This window comes from Ostrinia furnacalis, unplaced genomic scaffold, assembly GCF_004193835.3.
Source record: "Ostrinia furnacalis isolate ACB-3 unplaced genomic scaffold, ASM419383v2 OfSCF0213, whole genome shotgun sequence".
NCBI lineage: Eukaryota > Metazoa > Arthropoda > Insecta > Lepidoptera > Crambidae > Ostrinia > Ostrinia furnacalis.
The window spans coordinates 406,159-428,808 of NW_021130452.1; the positions used below are offsets into that span (position 1 = coordinate 406,159).

Genomic DNA, 22,650 nt, shown 5'->3' on the forward strand with positions numbered 1-22,650 from the left:
GCGGCGCGCTGACGTCACGCATCGTGTCGGCACTCAATGACGCGCGTGAACGCACGCCCGACCCGCGACACGCTGACGTATTACGACAGGCGATACTGTCTACCGTACATGTGAGTAGTTACTGTTCAAAGCACTGCCGTGCCTGGTTAAAGTTAGTTCCAGATTTCACTCATAGATGGCGTGTTATCCGAATTTGAGACGGACACAAAACCAAGATGTTTTGCATATCTGACACGCTGACGTGCTAAGGCAGGCGATACTGTCCACCGTACACGTAAGTATTTGCTATTTGGCACCAAAAAGCGTAATTTTAGTTCCAATTTTCACTCATAGATGGCGTGTTATACGAACTTAAGACGGACACAAAACCAAGATGTTTTGCATATCTGACACGCTGACGTGCTAAGGCAGGCAATATTGTCTACCGTACACGTGAGTATTTGTTATTTGGCACCAAAAAGCGTAATTTTAGTTCCAATTTTCACTTATAGATGGCGTATTATCCGAACTTGAGACGGACACAAAACCAAGATGTTTTGCATATCTGACATGCTGACGTATTAAGGCAGGCGATACTGTCTACCGTACACGTAAGTATTTGCTATTTGGCACCAAAAAGTGTAATTTTAGTTTTGATTTTCACTCATAGATGGCGTTAAATCCGAATTTGAGAGCGACAAGAACAGACGGACAAAAAAACAGGATGTTTTGCATATCTTCTGACCAGGTGGGGGGGGATAAGCCATACTCAGATTATGGCCTAGGACAGTCTTTCCCAAAGTGGGCGATAACGCCCCCTTGTGGGCGCTGCAGGCTTAAAGGGGGGCGGTAAGAGACCCAGAAAAAAAATCGGGACGTTGTGTAGCGGCTTGGTTGGCGTCATTTACTAGAAGGACTCTTAGATACCAACTGAGCACTCGACACTCGACTACAAAATGGGGGCGCTAAAAAGAATTTATTCTCAAAGTGAAAATAAGTTTGGGAACCGCTGGCCTAGGAGGATGCTAGTCATACACAGGCTAGTCATACCTAACTTCTGGTCTAAGGAGGGCAAGTCATACCTAGCGTTTAACTTGGGGGGCAAGTCATACCTAGCTTCTGGCTTAGTGAGGAGTAGGGGAACAAGTCTGGCTTCGGCGAGTCAGTTTTTTTCGTCGGACGTTGCTGCATGACGTCGAACACGCCATTGTATTGATTTGCCTGAACTTTTAAACCTTCTCCCAAGCTCTATTTACCCGCCTGCATTTTGATGTTTTTCGACATTTTGACCTTTGAAAAAGAGGCTGACAATAGTGACTGAGTTTCTTGCGCTGCTTCTCAGCACTGGCCCATTTATTGTCCTGAAGCAGTGGTAGGGTTAATACTGGGACGTGTAAAAGTGCTTTTTTAAGCCTATTTACAGAAATAAATGAGTTTTTAATGAGTTTTCTCACTTATATTTCTGTATCTTTCCAGGTGCAATCCTTCCGCCTGCGTGCACCTCTAGCCCTTTACCAAGCTCTAGTACTAGAGCCGTACTTGGCCGCCGCGGGCGCACAGCACGCGCGCGCCGCCGCCGAGCTACTACACGACCACGACATCTCGCACTACATGCAGCGCGTGCTTGAAGGTGAGCGGACACTACCGGACGGGACCGGACACTACTGGACCGAGTTCGCGCGCGCCGCCGCCGAGCTACTACACGACCACGACATCTCGCACTACATGCAGCGCGTGCTTGAAGGTGAGCGGACACTACCGGACGGGAGCGGACACTACTGGACCGAGCTCGCGCGCGCCGCCGCCGAGTTACTACACGACCACGACATCTCGAACTACATGCAGCGCGTGCTTGAAGGTGAGCGGACACTACTGGACGGGAGCGGACACTACTGGACCGAGCTCACGCGCCCCGCCGTTGAGCTACTACACGACCACGATACCTCATACTACATGCAGCGTATGTTTGAAGGTGAGCGGACGCTACTGGACGGGACCGGACACTACTGGACCAAGCTCGCGCGCGCCGCCGCCAAGTTACTACACGACCACGACATCTCGCACTATATGCAGCGTATGTTTGAAGGTGAGCGGACACTACTGGACGGGACTGGACACTACACGACATCTCGCACTACATGCAGCGCGTGTTAAAAGGTAAGCGGACACTGCTAGACGGGAGCGGACGCTAGCGGACACTATTAGACTCTCAGCTTGCACGCGTTGCTGCCACCAATGGACACGCGGTTAACACACAGTGCGCGTAGGCCGTAGACGCACAAAATACAAATACCGATTCATTCATAGACAATACTTGAGTGGCGAAGAACACACAAACTCTCACATCATCACAGAGCTCTCTTCAACGCTGTGCGTTCGACTTCGCATAGCACTTAAGAAACTGACGTTTGTGAACACATGTTTATGACTTTTAACTGTGAAATTTTTAGTAAAATTTTGTTACCTTTTTTTGACATATCCCAGACCTGGCCATATGCAAAAAGAAGAAGACTGACATAAAGTTTCTCGACAACGCGCCAGGGGTGGTAAGCATTGTGGTTGAAACTAGAACGAGTCACGGTTTCGCCTGTTTGAGTTCCACGTGAAAATATGTAGGTAATTTAAATAATTAATTTCTCATCCAAGGCAATACAAGTGACAAGGCTGATAATCACGCACGGTTCATCTTTTGTTTGTACATCATACTCCTTACCTGTGTTTCACAAATAAATTATTTGAATTTGAGCCATTTCTTGACAGATTTAAAAAAACTTCACCGTATTTTTAGTTGTCTATATTTTCATCCCATTCAGTGAAATATAATTTTTCAACATCACGAAACTTCTCCATTAGACACTGGATAGGATTGGACACTGATCATAACATAAGTACCTAAACTTTATTGGACAGGCCTTGAAGCTAATTTGCACACGAATTGATTAGATAAAGAAGGCTGTTTCCGATGTACGTTTCGTCGTCATAATCGCTAAGGGGACATCCATTTACGTGAGACAATTTTGGCAATTTTCAATCCTCCCCTTTTGATGACATTTTGTGTGATTTTATTCGATCCCCTCCCCCCTTTAACCGTCTCACGTGATAAATGGATGTAGATAATTACTGGCAACTAGTAGTGACTGAGTTTGTTCTGGCGTTTCTTCTCAGCACTTGCCATATGTTTGTCTCGAAGCGCTGGTAGGGCCCAAAAGATAAGGAGACATGTAAAGTGCCCCATAAGGGCTACCTTTTTTTTATTTACTACTAGCTTTCCGCCCGCGGCTTCGCCCGCGTGGAATTTTGTCTGTCACAGAAAAACTTTATCGCGCGCGTCCCTGTTTCAAAAACCGGGATAAAAACTATCCTATGTTCTTTCCCGGGACTCAAACTATCTCTATGCCAAATTTCATCAAAATCGGTTGCGAGGTTTAAGCGGGAAAGCGTAACAGACAGACAGACAGACAGACAGACAGACAGACAGACAGACAGACAGACAGACAGAGTTACTTTCGCATTTATAATATTAGTTGGGATTAGTTGGGATATTTTGACGTTCATAAGTGCCACCAGTGGTCTAAATTGAATGAAATATTTTGGATTTTTGATTAGATTTTTTTGGTTTTGATGTCCCCTAATGATTACCATCTCTTGCAGGTCTGGAGCGCGAAGTGGAGTTAGGCAGCCGCTTCCTGCACTCGTCGTCGGCCGAAGCAGTGCGCGGCTGCTACGAGCGCTGTGCGGTCGCCGCGCACTTACCGGCTTTACATGCTCACACCGAACGGCTGCTGAGGGAGGCCTGCCAGGACGCGCCCACACGCGCACAGGTGACGTCACGCGGGCCGAAGAGGCCCTATGTCTTACACAAACAGGATGACCGGATACACTAACGGACAAGGACACTAATGGACGCTAGGCTTGTTTTTACTCAGACACTAGGCTTGTGACCGCGGCCACTAGACTTGTGACCGACCGCGGGCACTAGACTTGTCTTACTCGGACACTAGGCTCTTACTCGGACACTAGTCTCTTCCTTACTCGGACACTAGGCTCTTTCTTACTCGGACATCAGACTTGTTCTTACTCGGACACTAGGCTTGTCTTACTCGGACACTAGGCTCTTACTCGGACACTAGCCTCTTTCTTACTCGGACACTAGGCTCTCTCATTCGGAAACTAGGCTCTTACTCGGACACTACGCTTGTTCTCACTCGGACACTAGGCTCTTTCTTACTCGGACACTAGCCTCTTTCTTACTCGGACACTAGCCTCTCTTACTCGGACACTAGTATCTTTCTTGCTCGGACACTAGTATCTTTCTTGCTCGGACACTAGGTTCTTACTCGGACACTAGTCTCTTCCTTACTCGGACACTAGTCTCTTTCTTACTCGGACACTTGCCTCGTTATCACTCGGACACTGACCGGATCGCTCCGAGCCACACTCGTCGTCAGCCGACGCAGTGCGCGGCTGCTACGAGCGCTGTGCGGTCGCCGCGCACTTGCCTGCCAGGACGCGCCCACACGCGCACAGGTGACGTCACACGCCCTACGTGTTCCACAAACAGGATGGCTGGATACAGTGCGAGGCTGGCGACACTAACGGACAAGGACACTAATGGACGAGTACACTAATGGACGCTAGGCTTGTTCTCACTCGGACACTAGGCTTGTTCCCACTCGAACACTAGGTTCTTTCTTACTCGGACACTAGTCTCTTACTCGGACATTAGCCTCTTTCTTACTCGGACACTAGCCTCTTTCTTACTCGGACACAAGGCTTGTTTTACTCGGACACTAGGCTTGTCTTACTCGGACACTAGGCTCGTGCGACTTGCATCCAAATCAGGGTTTCCCAACCTTTATTTCGCCGAGCCTCCCCGAACCAAAAATAAATATTTTATGCCCTACTAATGCGCATATAATGCGGATGCGGGCTAATCGAAAAACGCCCCTTTAAATTTCAAGAATAATAACGTGTTGCGAATTTGCGATTGAATAGCTATTTGGAACAGGTAATTTACCTACGCGTTAAATAGTTTTTTTTTTTTCGGAAATGCAAACGTACCTATTACGCCCGCCCTGATATTTCTCTACCCCCTCGGTTGGGAAGTCCTGATCTAAGCACTTACGTTACGATAATAATAATGTTATAGTCATTCGAGCAGGAGGTTGGCGCGATAATAACGCACTGGGGTATACAGACATAGACATTAATGGACAAAACTAAACACCAGTCTACCGGGGAAAAAATCTCACTTTATTTACTCTACTTTTTACTCCGGTTATGGTCCTTCGAGCCGGATTTCGTACATTTTTTATTACTGAACATTTATTCCTGTTGAGTAATGACAATACTAGACATTTATTTATGGTTTAGAGTTTAAAAAAAGCTAGCTCGATGTCTATGGTCTCTCTGTGGAAAAATGGCCGACTGAAAAGTTTTGTTTTGATGTGCTCCGTTGTAATAATTATATTGTGCATGTGTAAGATTGCAATAAACAATCAAGATGAAGATAATCATGGCGCTTTATTAATTAAACCCCATAACAACAATAATTCCGAATAGAATCTGAACGTTATATTCTTCTTGCAGAGATGCCTCGACCTCAAGCGTATGTACGCACTCATCCGTCCGCTCGGCGCCAACGCGTTAAGGCCGCTCGTGGACGCGGCGCTGGCTCAAGTCACGCGCGACGGACACGCGTTACTGGAAGCCAGTCATAATAAAGATGAGGTGAGACCTTATGTCAATGGTATAGGGTTGATTCTTGCATGAACTTTAGGAAATTTCAAGGTTCATAGTCGCTTAAATGGCGATGGTTGGTATCGTGACTTCAACAAAAGTGTAGACGACTACGATTTGTTGTACAAGACACAATCAGAACGAGGTGAGACCTTATATCTTAGAGGATCGAGTTTAAAATTGCTTGTCCATAGGAGAAAAAGGTTCATAGTCGCTTGCAATGGTCGCTTTAGAGCCGCCACAGAAAAGTGTTGATGAAGAGTTGGGACCTTACGTGCAAGAAATAACGTTGATTGCTTCATGAACTTTGAAGACTTAAGGGTCATTGTATCTTGTGCACGGTTGAGGACGCTCTAGCCACAATAAAGACGAGGTGAGACCTTATTACGCAGGAGATAGGGTTGATTCTTGCATGAACTTTAGGAGATTTCAAGATGGTTGCTATCGTGACATCAGCAAAAGTGTAGAAACGAAGAGCTATAGAACAAGCCACAATAAGGATGAGGTCAGACCTTATTACGCAGGAGATAGGGCTCATATTCGCTTGCATTCAGAGTAATTAAGACCGCTTGTGGACGCGGCGCTGGCTCAAGTCACTCGTGATGGACACGCGCTGTTAGAAGCCAATCATAATAAAGATGAGGTAAGACCTTATTACGTAGGAGATAGGGTTGATTGTTGCATGCGTTTCAGAAAATTTCAAGGTTAGCAAAAGTGTAAAGCCTGGTCCGTGAGCACGTAGAATCCCGTCCAATGACCCCAAGCTGCCCATCCTTGTCGCTCGCACGTAATTATGTTGCTATGTTGTAAGGATGGGTAGCTTGGGGTCATTGGACGGGATTCTACGTGCTCACGGACCAGGCTTTAGACGACCGTCAGCTGTTAACCAGTCACAATAAGGATGAGGTGAGACCTTATATCAACGGTATAAAGCTCATAATCGCTTGCATTCAAGCCGTCATATCGCTTGGCGCCAACGTCACGCGCGATAGACACGCGTTACTAGAGGCCAGTCATAACAAGGATGAGGTGAGACCTTAGGGGCCATCCATAAAGTACGTCACACGAATTTCATGATTTTTTTACCCCCCCTCCGTCCTTGTCACAGGTGGTCACATTTCTGAGACCCCCCCCCTCCCTAGTGTGACGTCACATGTTTTGCAATTTCACATCGAAAAATTATTAAATTAACAGCAGTTCCGAAATTAGTTTTATTTTAATTTAAATTAAGTACTTTTTTTTTAATGAAATCAACATTATATCAAATATTTGAAACAATTGAAATGTGATGTCACAAAACTTAGGACCCCTCCCACCCCTTGTCACACCATGTCACACTTTGTCAACCCCCTCCCCCCCTCTTTACGTGTGACGTACTTTATGGATGACCCCTTATGTCTAAGAGGATAGAGTGTATAATTGCTTATCCATAGGAGGAAAATAAGGTTCATAATCAAATGCAATAGTCTTGACGTTAGCAGAAGTGTACAGGGATGGACACGCGCTGTTGGAAGCCAGTCATAATAAGGACGAGGTGAAACCTTATGTCTAAGGAGATAGGGCTCATAGTCGCTTGCATTCAAGCCGTCATGTCGCACGTTAAGACCGCTCGTGGACGCGGCGCTGGCTCAAGTCACGCGCGATGGACACGCGCTGTTGGAGGCCAGTCATAATAAGGATGAGGTGAGACCTTATGTCTAAGGGGATAGAGTTTATAATTGCTTGTCCACAAGAGGAAAATAAGGTTCATAATCAAATGCAATAGTCTTGACGTTAGCAGAAGTGTACAGAGACGGACACGCGCTGTTAGAAGCCAGCCATAACAAGGACGAGGTGAGACCTTCAGGGCTAAGATGCGCGCCGTGATAAACTGCTATCGCGGCGTTATATCGATTTTGACGTCACTATATCGTTTTATCTACCGGCGCTAACATGGCACCCCGAAAATTATCATGTCATCTGTCAAAATGTGATAGTGATAGATTTGTTTTTTTTTTTGTGATAAACCTGGCAAGCCCTAACATGAAGCGCTAACTATATCATATTTTGACATCACGATAGGATAGGATGTGGTGTTTTTATCGTCCTCGATCCTTGCCCACGATAGCAAGACGATAGGAGATTAACTTTTTTGCAAGCTACTTTAACTCTATTTATTTATCATTTATAATGGTAAATGACATTTTACGACTAATTTGAGGCTAGTAAAATCAAAGAAAGGAATCTAGCACCTTTGTGATACTTTTACTTCTAGGTGGAGATTGAGTTCTAGTTCAAGAGTTTATCAGTGTGAGGCGAATCTTGCGACAGTTTATAATCGCTAGCTGCAAAATCTTAGTGCTCCCACAGTCCCACCCACATATTAATTATTACATTACCTACCTTGTAAAATAACCATTACTTACCTACTTAGGTAGGCAGTCAACAGTACATCAGACAATACATATTAAGTTGCAAATGTCGTGAGATACCCCACAGTGTTTAGCTTGATTTAAGTACCTACTGTCATCTGTACATAATCTTGTAAAATTATTGAAAATGGGGCGGAATGTGGTGACCGAGCTTCTTGTGTCTACATCAAACAGTGGCAAGGTCATTGTCAGAAATTAGCATTGGGTGGGATGTGTAATCAAACTTGCTATAATAACAATGAGAATAAATGAATTTTACTAATTTTATAACTTGATGGTGATACCATACATACATTCCACATTACTATCAATCTAATTCCTCCATGTGGTCTTTTTTAAGGGCTTTAATGTGACAGGATGATAATCTTGTACAATTTATTCCATTATAATAAATTCATCATCATCTCAGCCATAGGACGTCCACTGCTGAACTTAGGCCTCCCCCAATGCTTTCCATGTTGCCCGATGGGGCAGCAAGGTTCTGGGGTGGAGGCCGGGTACCGGAATACGCAGCGTGGGACGTCCACCCACAAGGTGGACCGACGACATCATAATGGTAGCAGAAAGGCGCTGGACGCAGGCAATAAATTCATTATTGCAGTGTAATTTCAAAATAATTCAACCATTATTTACAAAATCTTTATTTGGAAAACTTTTGTTTTACAATAGCTATTTATAATTTCAAATACAAACAGAATTCCATGAATTGGTTAGCCTAGCCAGTACCCTTGAAGTTTTTCTTGCTGATTGTTATTGTAAATTTTCATGATAGTGAGCAAGACTTGATTATGTCTGCTTTAGAATGAAATAATCACTCATAATCCCACACTTCTTCATCCACTGTCTGAAAAAAGAAAGAATATTATTTAAACACAATTATAAATATTACAATTACATAAACAGTTCATAAATAGAAACATTTACTTAATCCTATTTGTATTTTAAGTTTACATACAAAATATTGATCACAGTATTATTACACGGTGAAAGAACTATGTGAAATAAATATAGGAAAGAAGGTGAAAGCTTATTTGTAGGAATAAAGATATTTTTCCTTTTCTCCGGTGCTGTTACTTATGAAAATCAAGATCTGCGGAGTATAGCTAATATTTTAGACTTTAGGTACTTACTTTGCTACTTATGAGTGTAACTTTATTTCTCAAATCTCAATAAACTTTCTGACTGCTTCATGTAAGTTGAATAATTACTGTAAACCTCGCATTATGGGGTAGGTAGTGGAGTTCGGTTATTCTGTTAATTTTGAAGACTTCATTCTTTAATACTGTCGGTATGATTAGGAATTCTTCATTGTTTTTCATTAACTTGGTTATCTCTTCGTTTGATATTTTCCGTACTTTAGAAATATTAAAAATAAGACTGGAAACATAAAAATACAATTTTAAAAACACACAAATACAATCAAGCAGTCATGTAATGTCAACAAAATTGACATAACTTTTTTTTAATGACGTTCTCACTGCTTTAAGATATGTGTTTTTAGCCGAATTAGTAGCAGAAATGAACGAGATTGAACGAATGAGCTAAAATATTTCAAGGTTGGCCAACATAATAACGCAATTTTTTCTTAATATGGCAACAATTCGGTTATCACGCGATAGCGGTCGATAGACTTTTCTATCGATGGTTCCATGTTAGGGAAAATGATAAAATTATCTACGTGATCGAAAATTGTCTTATCATATCATGTCATTGTCGATGCGCGCATCTTAGGCCTACTTATTATGCAGGAGATAGGGTTGATTCTTGCATGCACTTCAGGACAGGGACACACAGGGTGACACACCAATCACAGAGCTTTATTCAACGCTGTGCATTCGATTTGCTGCTTCACCTAAGCAAGTATCATTTGTGAATACGGGCGATAGTCGCTTGTGATTTGTGATGATCGCTAACATGACATTGACAGTAGTGTAAAGAGTCATGAGTCATGAGTTGTAGAACAAGCCATAATAAGGACGAGGTGAGACCTTATTACGCAGGAGATAGGGTTGACTGTTGCATGAACTTTAGAAGATTTCAAGGTTCATAGTCGCTTGCAATAGTCGCTATCGTGACGTCAGAAAAAGTAGATGACTACGAGTTGTTGAACAAGCCACAATCAGGACGAAGTGAGATCTTATGCGCAGGAGATAACGTTGATTGCTGTATGCACTTTTTATCCACAACGTGAAAGTTTTTGGTCTGCATCCCACCTGATGGAAAGGAATCCCGGAATCCTCAACCATAGTGTCAAACGTCAGCAAGACTTCAGTTGTAGTAAAGACTAAAGATGTGTTCGCCTGTTCATAATAATGTTTTATTTCAGGCACACACGCACTTCGTGAACGCGATGCTGGAGCTACACGGCAGATACAGCTCGCTATTCGCAGACGTGTTCGGTGGAGCACAAGCCTTCGTCGGTGCTTTAGATAAGGTAAGGCTTAAACGATTATACAGGGCGTCCCAAAAAGTAGTGTCAAGCCGAAGCTCAGAGATTGAGCATCACTAGGGCTAAATCACCCCGATTTTCCGCGATTTTTGATAGTTTTCGAGTTATGATTGTTTTATATTTCTGTGCTTAGGCACTTTTTTGGTCACTGTGGTGCGAATAGTCAAGTTACATGCCTGATTTTTTAATTATTATTAGATGAATACTAGGCCTAGCTGATTCAGAAGTATTTACATCCATAAAACGGATGTAAACTAAAATCTTGTACGTTGTAAAAAAAAATCATAACTCGAAAACTATCAAGTCACGGTGATTTGGGTTACCTTCTGGGCTTCGGCTTGACACTACTTTTTAGGACATCCTGTATAGCAAGGTAACATTTTGTCATTGTTTGGGTCCCTAAGACAGTAGAATAAGATTAAAGGTACTTGGGAATTATATTCCCACTTTTCTGAATTCAATGCGATATGACTAGTCGCCATCTGGCCCGGTTATGTAGTGTTCGTTCGCTTCAGCCGAAAGACGTCCACTGCTGGACAAAGGCCTCCTCCAAGGATTTCCACAAAGACCGGCCCTGCCCCTCGCATTTTCACCAGATCGTCTGTCCACCTAGTGGGAGGCCTGCTCACATAACCTCTTCCGTACTCTCGTACGTAGTGTTAGTATAAAAAATTTGATGTGACTAATCAAGTCAATGCGAAATAGCAAGTCGAAGTCGGTGCGACCAATCGCAATCTGGTGCGACTACTGACTATTTGAAAGCCCGTACGATGATTCTTAGTGCTACTATTTCATAGTAGATGCGACTAATCGCAAGGCAGTACGACTAATCGCAAGTGAATGCGACTAATCGCAAGCCAATGCGACAAATCGCAATGTGGCATGACTATTGGATAGTTGATGCGACTAATCGTTATCCGTTGCGACTAGTCGCAAGTCGATGCGACATATCCGAATTTGGTACAACTGTTGGATAGTTGATGCGACTAATCGCAAGTCGCTCCGACTAATCGCGCGTGCATTCGCCAGGCGTGCAGCGCAGTGGTGAACGCTCGCTCGGGCCCGGAGCAAGCGGCGCGCGCTCCCGAGCTGCTGGCGCGGTACTGCGACTGCCTGCTGCGGCGCCGCGGAGCCGACGACGCCGACGACCGGCTGGCAGCCGCCATTGTGGTGTTCAAGTACGTCGATGATAAGGTCAGTGGTATAGTTATTTAATTTTTAGCGTTAAGAGTCTCTTCAAGTCTCTCAAGTCGCCTTAGGCAGTTCGATTTTTTCAAGTTATTCATAATTAAAAAAGGTCAGTGGTAGCCTGTGGTCCGAATGTGAGTTTACATCAAAAATCCTCACCAGTGAGTGCGTTAAAAAATGTATGAAAATTTTAGTTCTTGAACGTTTCCGCCAGGGGCGCTGTACAATAGAAAGAAAGAAAGAAACATTTATTGCCATGGACATCACAAAAGACAAAAGAGGTAAAATGAAAAAAAAAGCAAATAAGACAGAGGTGACATAAAACATACAATGAATGAATGAATAAACTAAACAGTGCCACCCAGTCGCACAGCGATGTCCATCGCAATGGGACCCCACACATTTGTCATACATTACGTCATACATTTAATGTAATTTTCAACCGACTTCAAAAAAGGAGGAGGTTATCAATTCGACCCGTATGTTTTTTTTTTTTTCTATGTTTGTTACGCGATAACTCCGCCAATTATGAACCGATTTAAACAAATCTTTTTTTGGCGTATAGGTAATACCTCAAGGGTGGTCCCATTTAAATTTAATAATAGAAAAAACAACCCCCAAGGGTGGAAAATTGGGGATGAACTTTTTATACGCAATATCTCCGCCGATTATAAATCAATTTGAACGATTATTTTTTTGTTGAATAGGTATTATCAAAAGGGTGGTTTCATGCGAATTTGAAGAAAATATTTCACCCCCAAGGGTGGAAAATTGGAGTTGAACTTTTTTATACGCAATATTTTTAATTTTTAGTTTTTTTTTTTGTGTTCACGCATTTGAAGTCGGTTTTATTTTTTTAAAAAGTTAATTATTTGTGAGCGCGTTTGATGTGAACTCACACTAGGCCCTCTGAAGACAATGTATCCATAGTTCCGTAATATCTACTTCATACTAACTGAACTATCCATACTTTAAAGCTATCCTAATTTTTATGGGTTTTCATGAAGCTATAATTTATTTATTTATTTATTTATTTTAATTATTATATGAATCCCTATCCATTTTTATTCATACTTCCACACTGAACAAACTTTCTTGCTATCCACACTTCGGTAATATCCATACTAAACTAACCTATTTAAAGGAATCCAAAAATGTAATTGATTTTTTAATTATTCATTAAAATTCAGAGATTCTTATTTAGAAACCATTAAAAAAAGCTGAAAACCATCAAATTGGGAAAACTAAACAATTTGTAACGAAATATAAAATTTCTAACATAATATGTTATCAATTTTCAGGATGTCTTCCAAAAATACTACGCGCGAGCTCTGGCCAGAAGGCTCATACACCAGCTGTCGGCGTCTATGGAACAGGTAAAAAACTATTGATACGCGTGGATCCCGTTTTACCCCCTTAGGGGTTGAATTTTCAACCGACTTCAAAAAAAGGAGGAGGTTCTCAATTCAACCCGTATGTTTTTTTTTCCCTATGTTTGTTACGCGATAACTCCGCCAATTATGAACCGATTTGAACAAATCTTTTTTCGGCGTATAGGTAATACCTCAAGGGTGGTCCCATTTAAATTTAATAATAAAAAAAACAACCCCCAAGGGTGGAAAATTGGGGATGAACTTTTTTATACGCAATATCTCCGCCGATTATAAATCAATTTGAACGATTATTTTTTTGTTGAATAGGTATTATCAAAAGGGTGGTTTCATGCGAATTTGAAGAAAATATTTCACCCCCAAGGGTGGAAAATTGGAGTTGAACTTTTTTATACGCAATATTTTTAATTTTTAGTTTTTTTTTTTGTGTTCACGCATTTGAAGTCGGTTTTATTTTTTTAAAAAGTTAATTATTTGTGAGCGCGTTTGATGTGAACTCACACTAGGCCCTCTGAAGACAATGTATCCATAGTTCCGTAATATCTACTTCATACTAACTGAACTATCCATACTTTAAAGCTATCCTAATTTTTATGGGTTTTCATGAAGCTATAATTTATTTATTTATTTATTTATTTTAATTATTATATGAATCCCTATCCATTTTTATTCATACTTCCACACTGAACAAACTTTCTTGCTATCCACACTTCGGTAATATCCATACTAAACTAACCTATTTAAAGGAATCCAAAAATGTAATTGATTTTTTAATTATTCATTAAAATTCAGAGATTCTTATTTAGAAACCATTAAAAAAAGCTGAAAACCATCAAATTGGGAAAACTAAACAATTTGTAACGAAATATAAAATTTCTAACATAATATGTTATCAATTTTCAGGATGTCTTCCAAAAATACTACGCGCGAGCTCTGGCCAGAAGGCTCATACACCAGCTGTCGGCGTCTATGGAACAGGTAAAAAACTATTGATACGCGTGGATCCCGTTTTACCCCCTTAGGGGTTGAATTTTCAACCGACTTCAAAAAAAGGAGGAGGTTCTCAATTCAACCCGTATGTTTTTTTTTCCCTATGTTTGTTACGCGATAACTCCGCCAATTATGAACCGATTTGAACAAATCTTTTTTCGGCGTATAGGTAATACCTCAAGGGTGGTCCCATTTAAATTTAATAATAAAAAAAACAACCCCCAAGGGTGGAAAATTGGGGATGAACTTTTTTATACGCAATATCTCCGCCGATTATAAACCAATTTGGACGATTATTTTTTTGTTGAATAGGTATTATCAAAAGGGTGGTTTCATGCGAATTTGAAGAAAATATTTCACCCCCAAGGGTGGAAAATTGGGGATGAACTTTTTTATACGCAATATTTTTAATATTTAGTTTTTTTTTCAACCGACTTCAAAAAAAGGAGGAGGTTCTCAATTCGACCCGTATGTTTTTTTTTTTTTTTTTTTCTATGTTTGTTACGCGATAACTCCGCCAATTATGAACCGATTTTCAAAATTCTTTTTTTGTTTGATAGGGTACACTTCTGAGGTGGTCCCATTGTCACCAAGTCAGGATCTGATGATGGGATCCTAGGGAAATCGAGAGCAACCCTCAAATTTTATAGGCACGTATATCGTTTTTCAAACTTTTTCTTAAGTTATTCATATATTTGCTCCTGGAAATCATCATCTCATATTGATGAGCTGATGATAGAAGGTAAAACTCCTTAATGCTTAGGAGTTGGAGGATAATTCTTTAAATATTATAAGTACAAATAGACCAACAGTTGTATTCTTTCATGTTTTTAAGGTGGGCTGACGGTTTAAGGTCTTTTTAGGTTTCCTATATGGTAACCTGTATTTTGTAGGGAATATTATTTTACACTAGACATGAAGAGTATGGTCTCAATGTACTGCCTACCTTCAGTGGTAACATCAAGGTAATAATTAGTTAACTAAAAAGCAAGAAATAAGTAAAATTTTATAAAAAAAAATAAAACCGACTCCAAAAAACCTACATTAAAAAGTAGAAAAATAATTACTAATAACCTACTTATTTATTAGGACGAATTAATATTTATGTAGGTATACCATGATTGATACTTCTGGAGTCGGTGCCAAGATTATGAAACATGTAAAGTTTGCCTGCACCGACTCCAAAAGTATCAATACCATACCTACATAAATATTAATTCGTCCTAATAAATAAGTAGGTTATTAGTAATTATTTTTCTACTTTTTAATGTAGGTTTTTTGGAGTCGGTTTTATTTTTTTTTATAATGTGTTCACGCATTTGAAGTCGGTTTTATTTTAAAAAAAAGTTAATTATGTAAAATCCCGTCTTAGTGAGCACCTACGTTCTAAAAGGAACCCCCATGCAAAATTTTAGACTCCTAGCACTTGTAGTTTCTGAGATTTCGTGATGAGTGAGTCATAAAAGTAGTAAAAAGACGCTGGATGCAGGCCGCTACCAACTGGCCAACATGGAAATCATTGGAGGAGGCCTATGTTCAGCAGTGGACGTCCTGTGGCTGAAATGGTGACTGTCATCAACATAATGATATTTTCCTCCAGTTTAAGTAAAGAGGTAAATGTGTCATCGCGCGGACTTCTTGAAATAATTTGATGGCTATTTTGTAATACTACATCTTTGCTCATTTTTATGAGCCTGCACTAAAATGCCCATTAGTTTCCGACCTTATCACAATGAGGGTTTTCGTGAATGAAAGATCCGCTAGATGGCGGGACGTGAATGTGGGGTCTGACTGCTGCGTGATTGGTGGATTTTGACATATCTGTCAATGTCATGTCAAAAATAACCAATCATGCAGCATTTGGACCTCGCGTATACGTATTGCCATCTGGCGGATTTTTCATTCGCGAAAAACCTCATTCAATAAGGTTTAAAGGGAGCAATATTTACCAAACTGGTAACCCTTCACAGGAGGAGGCCATGATCAACCGTCTGAAGGCTGCGTGCGGTTACGAGTTCACAAACAAGCTTCACCGCATGTTCACCGACGTCGCGGTTTCAGCAGACTTGAATGCCAAGTTCCAGCAGCATCTTAGAGACCACAACCTTTCTACAAACACCGGCTTCTTCATACAGGTTAGTTCTGAAAGTGACCGACAGATGGCGCTATTTCATAGTTCCAAAAGTGGTCAATAGATGGCGCTGATCCACTTAGTTTCAAAAGCGGCCAATAGATGGCGTTGTTTCGTTTAGTTTCGAGCTATGCCATTAGATGGCGCTAACCAGTGATACAAAGTTCACCAACAAGCTGCATCTGTCCACTAGCACCGGCTTCTTTCTTTCTACATACAGGTGAGTTTCTTACGCAGCTAGTTCTGAAGGTGACCAATAGATGGCGCTGTGTCGTTTAGTTTCAAACTTTGTCAATAGATGGCGCTAACTAGTGATATAGTTTACAAACAAGCTGCACCGCATGTTCACCGACGTCGCGGTCTCAGCAGACTTGAATGCCAAGTTCCAGCAGCATCTGAGAGACCACAACTTATCTACTAACACCGGCTTCTTCATACAAGTAAGTTCTGAAAGTGGCCGACAGATGGCGCTATTTCATAGTTCCAAAAGTGGTCAATAGATGTCGCTGATCCACTTAGTTTCAAAAGCTGCCAATAGATGGCGTTGTTTCGTTTAGTATCAAGTTATGCTATTAGATGGCGCTAACCAGTGATACAAAGTTCACCAACAAGCTGCATATATCGACTAGCACCGGCTTCTTTCTTTCTACATACAGGTGAGCTTATTACGCAGCTAGTTCTGAAGGCGGCCAATAGATGGCACTTTGTTTATGACATTCAGTTTCGAGCTCTACCAATAGATGACGCTAACTAGTGATACCGAGTTCACCAACAAGCTGTATCTATCCACGAGCACCGGCTTCTTCATACAGGTCAAATTCTTATAACAGCTAGTTCTGAAAGTGGCTAATAGATGGCGCTAACTCCCCATAAAGACTTAATTCTGACTGCAGCAGATGGCGTGATCTTATTTAGTTCCATAAACGGCCTACAGATCGCGCTGTCTCATTTAGTTTAGAAAACAGCTGATAGATGGCGTTGTATCATTTAGTTCTTACAGCAACCAACACATGGAGCGCTCTCTCATAGTTCCAAAAGCTGCCAATAGATGGCGCTATCTTATTTAGTTCTGAATGTAGCGACCAAGACCAACAGATGGCGCTGTCTCATAGTTCCAAAAGTGTGTGTGTGTGGTCTCTGCCACAACCTTTCTACAAACACCGGTTTCTTCATACAGGTGAGATTCTTTTAGCAGCTAGTTCCGAAGACGGCCAATAGATGGCGCAGTTTTATTTAGTTTAGAATGCGGTTGATAGATGGCGTTGTCTTATTTAGTTCCTACAACAACCAACAGATGGCGCTGTTTCATAGTTCCAAAAGTGGCCAATAGATGGCGCTATCATTAAGTTTCAACCAATTTCTAGCAGTTTCTGATAGACAGAAAACTGGCCATTAGTTTAGTACTACTTCTTTAAACAAATAGGGTTCTTACAGCCGATTGTACCTTCTAGTTCAGATCTCAACTAACAGATGTAGCTGTTCAAGTTAGTTCTGATAGCGGTCGATAGATAGCGCTGTTTCCTTTTCTTTCAGCAGTTGATTAATGCTGCTGCATTAGTGTAGTACCTCTTTTTTCAACCGACTTCAAAAAAAGGAGGAGGTTCTCAATTCGACGCGTTTTTTTTTTTCTATGTTTGTTACGCGATAACTCCGCCAATTATGAACCGATTTGAAAAAATCTTTTTTCGGCGTATAGGTAATACCTCAAGGGTGGTCCCATTTAAAGAAGAACGGTCACGCCCCATACAAAAAAAACCCAGACCCGACAGAAACGAGACATACCTCAGTTTTTTTGTTACGTCTTAATTAGTTAAATTATATATTTTTTATATTCGAAATCTATGTATAACACCAAAATATTACCCTTTGTTTTTGTTCAGGCGTTATACAAAAACTAATACAAATTGGTAAATGTTATGTACCTAAATGTCTATTACAGCTGCTATGGAATGTATCTAGGTGACCTGGAGATACAGCCGGATTATACAGGGTGGTTATACATATGGAACGATAAGTGATCTCACTCGATTATTTCTAAACTATACAAGATATCGAAAAACAAGTTACTGATTCTGAAAGTGCTTCACGAGCTCTTTCAAATGGTACCAATAAATAGGTTACAGATTATGGAAACTGGTAACATTGAATTTTTGGATTTTGTAACTTCTCGTTTCCACACTGTATAATCCGGCTGTATCTCCAGGTCACCTTGATTGATACATTCCATAGCAGCTATCATACATTTACCAATTTTGGTGATAAATAGGCATTTAGTATTAGTTTTTGTATGACGCCTGAACAAAAACAAAGGGTAATAATTTGGTGTTATACATAGATTTCGAATATAAAAAATATATAATTTAACTAATTAAGACATGACAAAAAAACTGAGGTATGTCTCGTTTCTGTCGGGCCTGGGTCACAGATGACCGTTCTTCTTTAATAATAAAAAAAACAACCCCCAAGGGTGGAAAATTAGGGATGAACTTTTTTATACGCAATATCTCCGCCGATTATGAACCAATTTGAACGATTATTTTTTTGTTGAATAGGTATTATTTGTGTTCACGCATTTGAAGTCGGTTTTTTTTTTAAAGTTATGTCGATAAAAATAGTTCTTTTTATGAATTTTAATTTACTTGTTCCCAGGTACTGCAAGCCGGCGCATGGCCGTTAGGCGGTGCTATGGCGCCGCTAGCGCCGCCGGCTCAACTGGAGAAACCGGCGAGACTCTTCGAAGCCTTCTACAGAGCCTCCTTCAGCGGCCGCCGCCTCGCCTGGCTACACCACCTGTGCACTGGTGAACTGAGGACACGATACACGCAAAGAGTGTACCATGTCAGCGCTACTACGCCACAGGTGAGAAAAGACATGCGGCTCCGTCTCAAATTTTGGTGGCTCCGTCTCATAATAACTCGCGGTTCCGTTTAATAATTCGCGGCTCCGTTTAATAACTCGCGGCTCCGTCTCTTAATAACTCGCGGCTCCGTCTAACATCGCGGCTCCGTTTCAGAATAACTCGCGGCTCCGTCTCATAATAACTCGCGGCTCCGTCTAACATCGCGGCTCCGTTTCAAAATAACTCGCGGCTCCGTCTCATAATAACTCGCGGCTCCATCTAATAACTCGAAGCTACGTCTTATAACTCGCGGCTCCGTCTCATAATAACTCGCGGCTCCGTCTCATAATAACTTGCGGCTCCGTATAATAACTCGCGGCTCCGTCGAATAACTCGCTCCGTCCCTGAATAAGAAAGTTTAACACTGAAGAAGCCGGCGAGACTCTTCGAAGCCTTCTACAGAGCGTCCTTCAGCGGCCGCCGTCTAGCCTGGCTACACCACCTGTGTACTGGTGAACTGAGGACACGATACACGCAAAGGGTGTACCACGTCAGCGCTACTACACCTCAGGTGAGAACACGTTGCTCCGTCTCATAATAACTCGCGGCTCCGTCTCATAAAGCATTTTACACATTGAACTCGACTTCGTCTCATATTAACTAGCGGCTCCGTCTCATATAAACCAGCGGCTCCGATCCAAAATACCTCGCGGCCCTGTCATAATTCTTTACAAACTTGTACAAATCTTGACACGTGTCTAAATATCAAAAATCACTAATTTTTCTACGACATTAACAAGGCTATGTTTATCCACAGTCGGCCGTTTGGTGTGTTTGTTCAGGACGTACTACTATGCCGAGAGGTCCCGGGTTCGATTCCCGGCCGGGCAGAAATTGAAATGTTGAATATTAATTTCTGTGACGGGTCCAAGTGTTTTCTGTGTATATTAAGTCTATGTATAATTTCATGTATGTGTTTACAAAAAAAAAGTATTTAAGTATGTTTATATCAGTTGTCTAGTACTCATAGCACAAGTTTTGCTTAGTTTGGGGCTAGCGGCGCAGTGTAAGATGTCCAAGGATATTGATTTATTTAGGATATTAAAATATCAAAAATTACTCATTTTTCAACGACATTAACAAAGCTATGTTTGTCCACAGTGCGCGCTATTACTCTCCTTCGAAACAGCAGACACGTTATCCGCTCGTGAACTACGCGAGTCCCTACAATTAGAAGGCGAGGCGTGGGCCAGACACGTGAGGCCGGTACTGGACGCTGGTCTGCTGACGTCATCAGGGGATATAGAGGCTGACGATGAATCTGCTACCCTCAGTTTGAATCTAAACTTCTCTTGCAAAAGGACGAAAGTCAGACTTACGGCTGCCAATGCGCCTAATCATCAAGGTAAGGTGTTAGAAGTTAGTTCAAATTTTCCATCATAGATGGCGCTAAACGCCCTTAAACAGCAAAGTAGAGTGCTAGAAGTTAGTTTAAGTTTGCGCTCATAGATGGCGCTGAACGCACCTATCCAGCAAAGTACGGTGTTAGAAAATAGTTTCAATGGACACTCATAGACGGCGCTACAAACTCATTGCAGCACACTAACAAGGTACAGCGCTAGAAGTTAGTTCCAATTTTCGCTCATAGGTGGCGTAAAACGAATTAAAGCCTAACATCCAGATACAGTACAGTTAGTTAGGTTAGACCAACTGGCCGGCGAGGCGTGGGCCAGACACGTGAGGCCTGTATTAGATGCTGGCCTGCTGACGTCATCAGGGGATATCGAAGCTGATGATGAATCTGCTACCCTCAGTCTAAATTTGAATTTCTCGTGCAAAAGGACGAAAGTCAGGCTGACAGCTGCCAATGCGCCTAATCATCAAGGTAAGAAAGTTTCGATTCTCGGTCATAGATGGCGCTAAATGGAGCAGTCAGGCCCATAGCAGCCAACCATCAAGGTAGGGTGTTATAAGTTAGTTCAAATTTTCGCTCATAGATGGCGTTGAACGCGCCCAACTAGCAAGGCACAGCGCTAGTAGATAGTTTCAATGGACACTCATAGATGGCGCTACAGACTCATTGCAGTACACCAACAAGGTACAGCGCTAGAAATTAGTTCCAATTTGCGCTCATAGGTGGCGTAAAACGAATTAAAGCCTAACATCCAGATACAGTACAGTTAGTTAGGTTAGACCAACTGGCCAGCGAGGCGTGGGCCAGACACGTGAGGCCAGTATTAGATGCTGGCCTGCTGACGTCATCAGGGGATATTGAAGCTGACGATGAATCTGCTACCCTCAGTTTGAATCTAAACTTCTCTTGCAAAAGGACGAAAGTCAGACTTACAGCTGCCAATGCGCCTAATCATCAAGGTAAGTTTCAATTTTCACTTATTTTATGTGCTACAGTAAGTTCTAAAGTTCTCTCATAGATGGCGCTAAACGCGCCTAACTAACAAAACATAGTGCTACAAGTTAGTTCCAATTTTCACTCAAAGATGGTGCTAAATTAACTAGTCAGATTTACAGCAGCTAACTTGCCTAATCATTATGTTGAAAGTTAGTTTCAATTTGCACTCATAGAAGGCGCTATCTTGTTCGAAGTTCATTTTATGTAACGAACTTAAAATAAAATCGTTTATTTCCCTATCATAAAATATCCAATTAAGCCCAATTCAAAACAATTACTTTACACCTTTAAGGCCTATTCAAACCTGAGCGATATTCGCTGCCGCTGTACCTAATACCGCTTAGGTCTGAACAGTATTATTACCGCATACCCACTGGGTTTTCTCTGCCGCAGACGGTAGCGAATACCGCTTAGGTCTGAATAGGCCTTAAGACAAGACAATCCCGTTGACCACACTCTGCAGCCAATTATAAACCTTAACACAATACAATAAAGCTCAATCCTCCCAGGCGGTCTGCCGGCGGCGACTGGCGCGGCCGAAGCGACGGAAGCGGCGCACTGCGACGACGACCGCAAGATGTATCTACAAGCTGCCCTCGTGCGCATCATGAAGCAGAGGAAGGTAGGTTTCATTCTTTTATTAGTCTAAAAGCCGTGTGGTGACGGCAGAGTAGAATCTGGGGGCACGGTAGTGCCCCCACCAAGTCGAGCTAAAAAGCGGCACAGCCGTACCATCCTTTTCTCGAAGCAATTCAGGCCATTTTCGACCGCCTGTAACTTCGTTGTGGATAAAACTAGAAGGCTGAATTTTCATTAGCTATGCAGGCATTGTAAAGACACGGTATATTTAAAATTTCATTCAATTTGAACCAGTAGTTTAAGAATTATAACGGGTCAAAGTTACTTAATTTTGTCACTCACTGACTGACTCACTGACCGACTCACTGACTCACCGATCATCAAAACTCTAAGGCACTTCTAGCAGACCTAGAAGCTTCAAATTTGGAATATAAGTAGTGTTTGGTGTATGAATCAAGGAAAAACTAAAATATTTGGGGGCACGGTAGTGCAACCGCCAAGTCGAGTAAAATTTTTCAATTTCGGTCCAGTTTTCTAGATACAT

General features: G+C 41.8%; 1 protein-coding gene and 1 long non-coding RNA gene across 4 annotated transcripts in view; one reads left to right on the forward strand and one right to left on the reverse strand.

Moving 5' to 3' along the window:
* The window catches only part of Cul2 (cullin 2), a 47,716-nt gene that overhangs the window by 20,998 nt on the left and 4,068 nt on the right, over nucleotides 1-22,650 (forward strand). For 2 of the 3 annotated variants that reach the window (XR_003656215.1, XM_028309610.1), the window contains exons 8-17: nucleotides 1,456-1,609; nucleotides 3,631-3,800; nucleotides 5,569-5,709; nucleotides 10,456-10,563; nucleotides 11,608-11,772; nucleotides 13,068-13,142; nucleotides 16,118-16,282; nucleotides 18,928-19,137; nucleotides 20,279-20,522; nucleotides 22,037-22,149. Coding sequence is in view for 2 of the 3 variants with exons in the window: in XM_028309610.1 (XP_028165411.1) it covers nucleotides 1,456-1,609; nucleotides 3,631-3,800; nucleotides 5,569-5,709; nucleotides 10,456-10,563; nucleotides 11,608-11,772; nucleotides 13,068-13,142; nucleotides 16,118-16,282; nucleotides 18,928-19,137; nucleotides 20,279-20,522; nucleotides 22,037-22,149 (1,545 nt within the window). In the remaining variant the exon portion in view is untranslated. Of the gene's footprint in view, nucleotides 1-1,455; nucleotides 1,610-3,630; nucleotides 3,801-5,568; nucleotides 5,710-10,455; nucleotides 10,564-11,607; nucleotides 11,773-13,067; nucleotides 13,143-16,117; nucleotides 16,283-18,927; nucleotides 19,138-20,278; nucleotides 20,523-20,839; nucleotides 21,003-22,036; nucleotides 22,150-22,650 lie in introns of all 3 variants that reach the window. The other variant, XM_028309623.1, reaches the window with a different exon arrangement.
* On the reverse strand, nucleotides 7,706-9,850 carry LOC114356443 (uncharacterized). Its single transcript, XR_003656216.1, has 2 exons — nucleotides 9,260-9,850; nucleotides 7,706-8,973 (listed from the first exon to the last, which is right to left on the reverse strand). It is a non-coding gene; the product is annotated as an uncharacterized LOC114356443 (long non-coding RNA).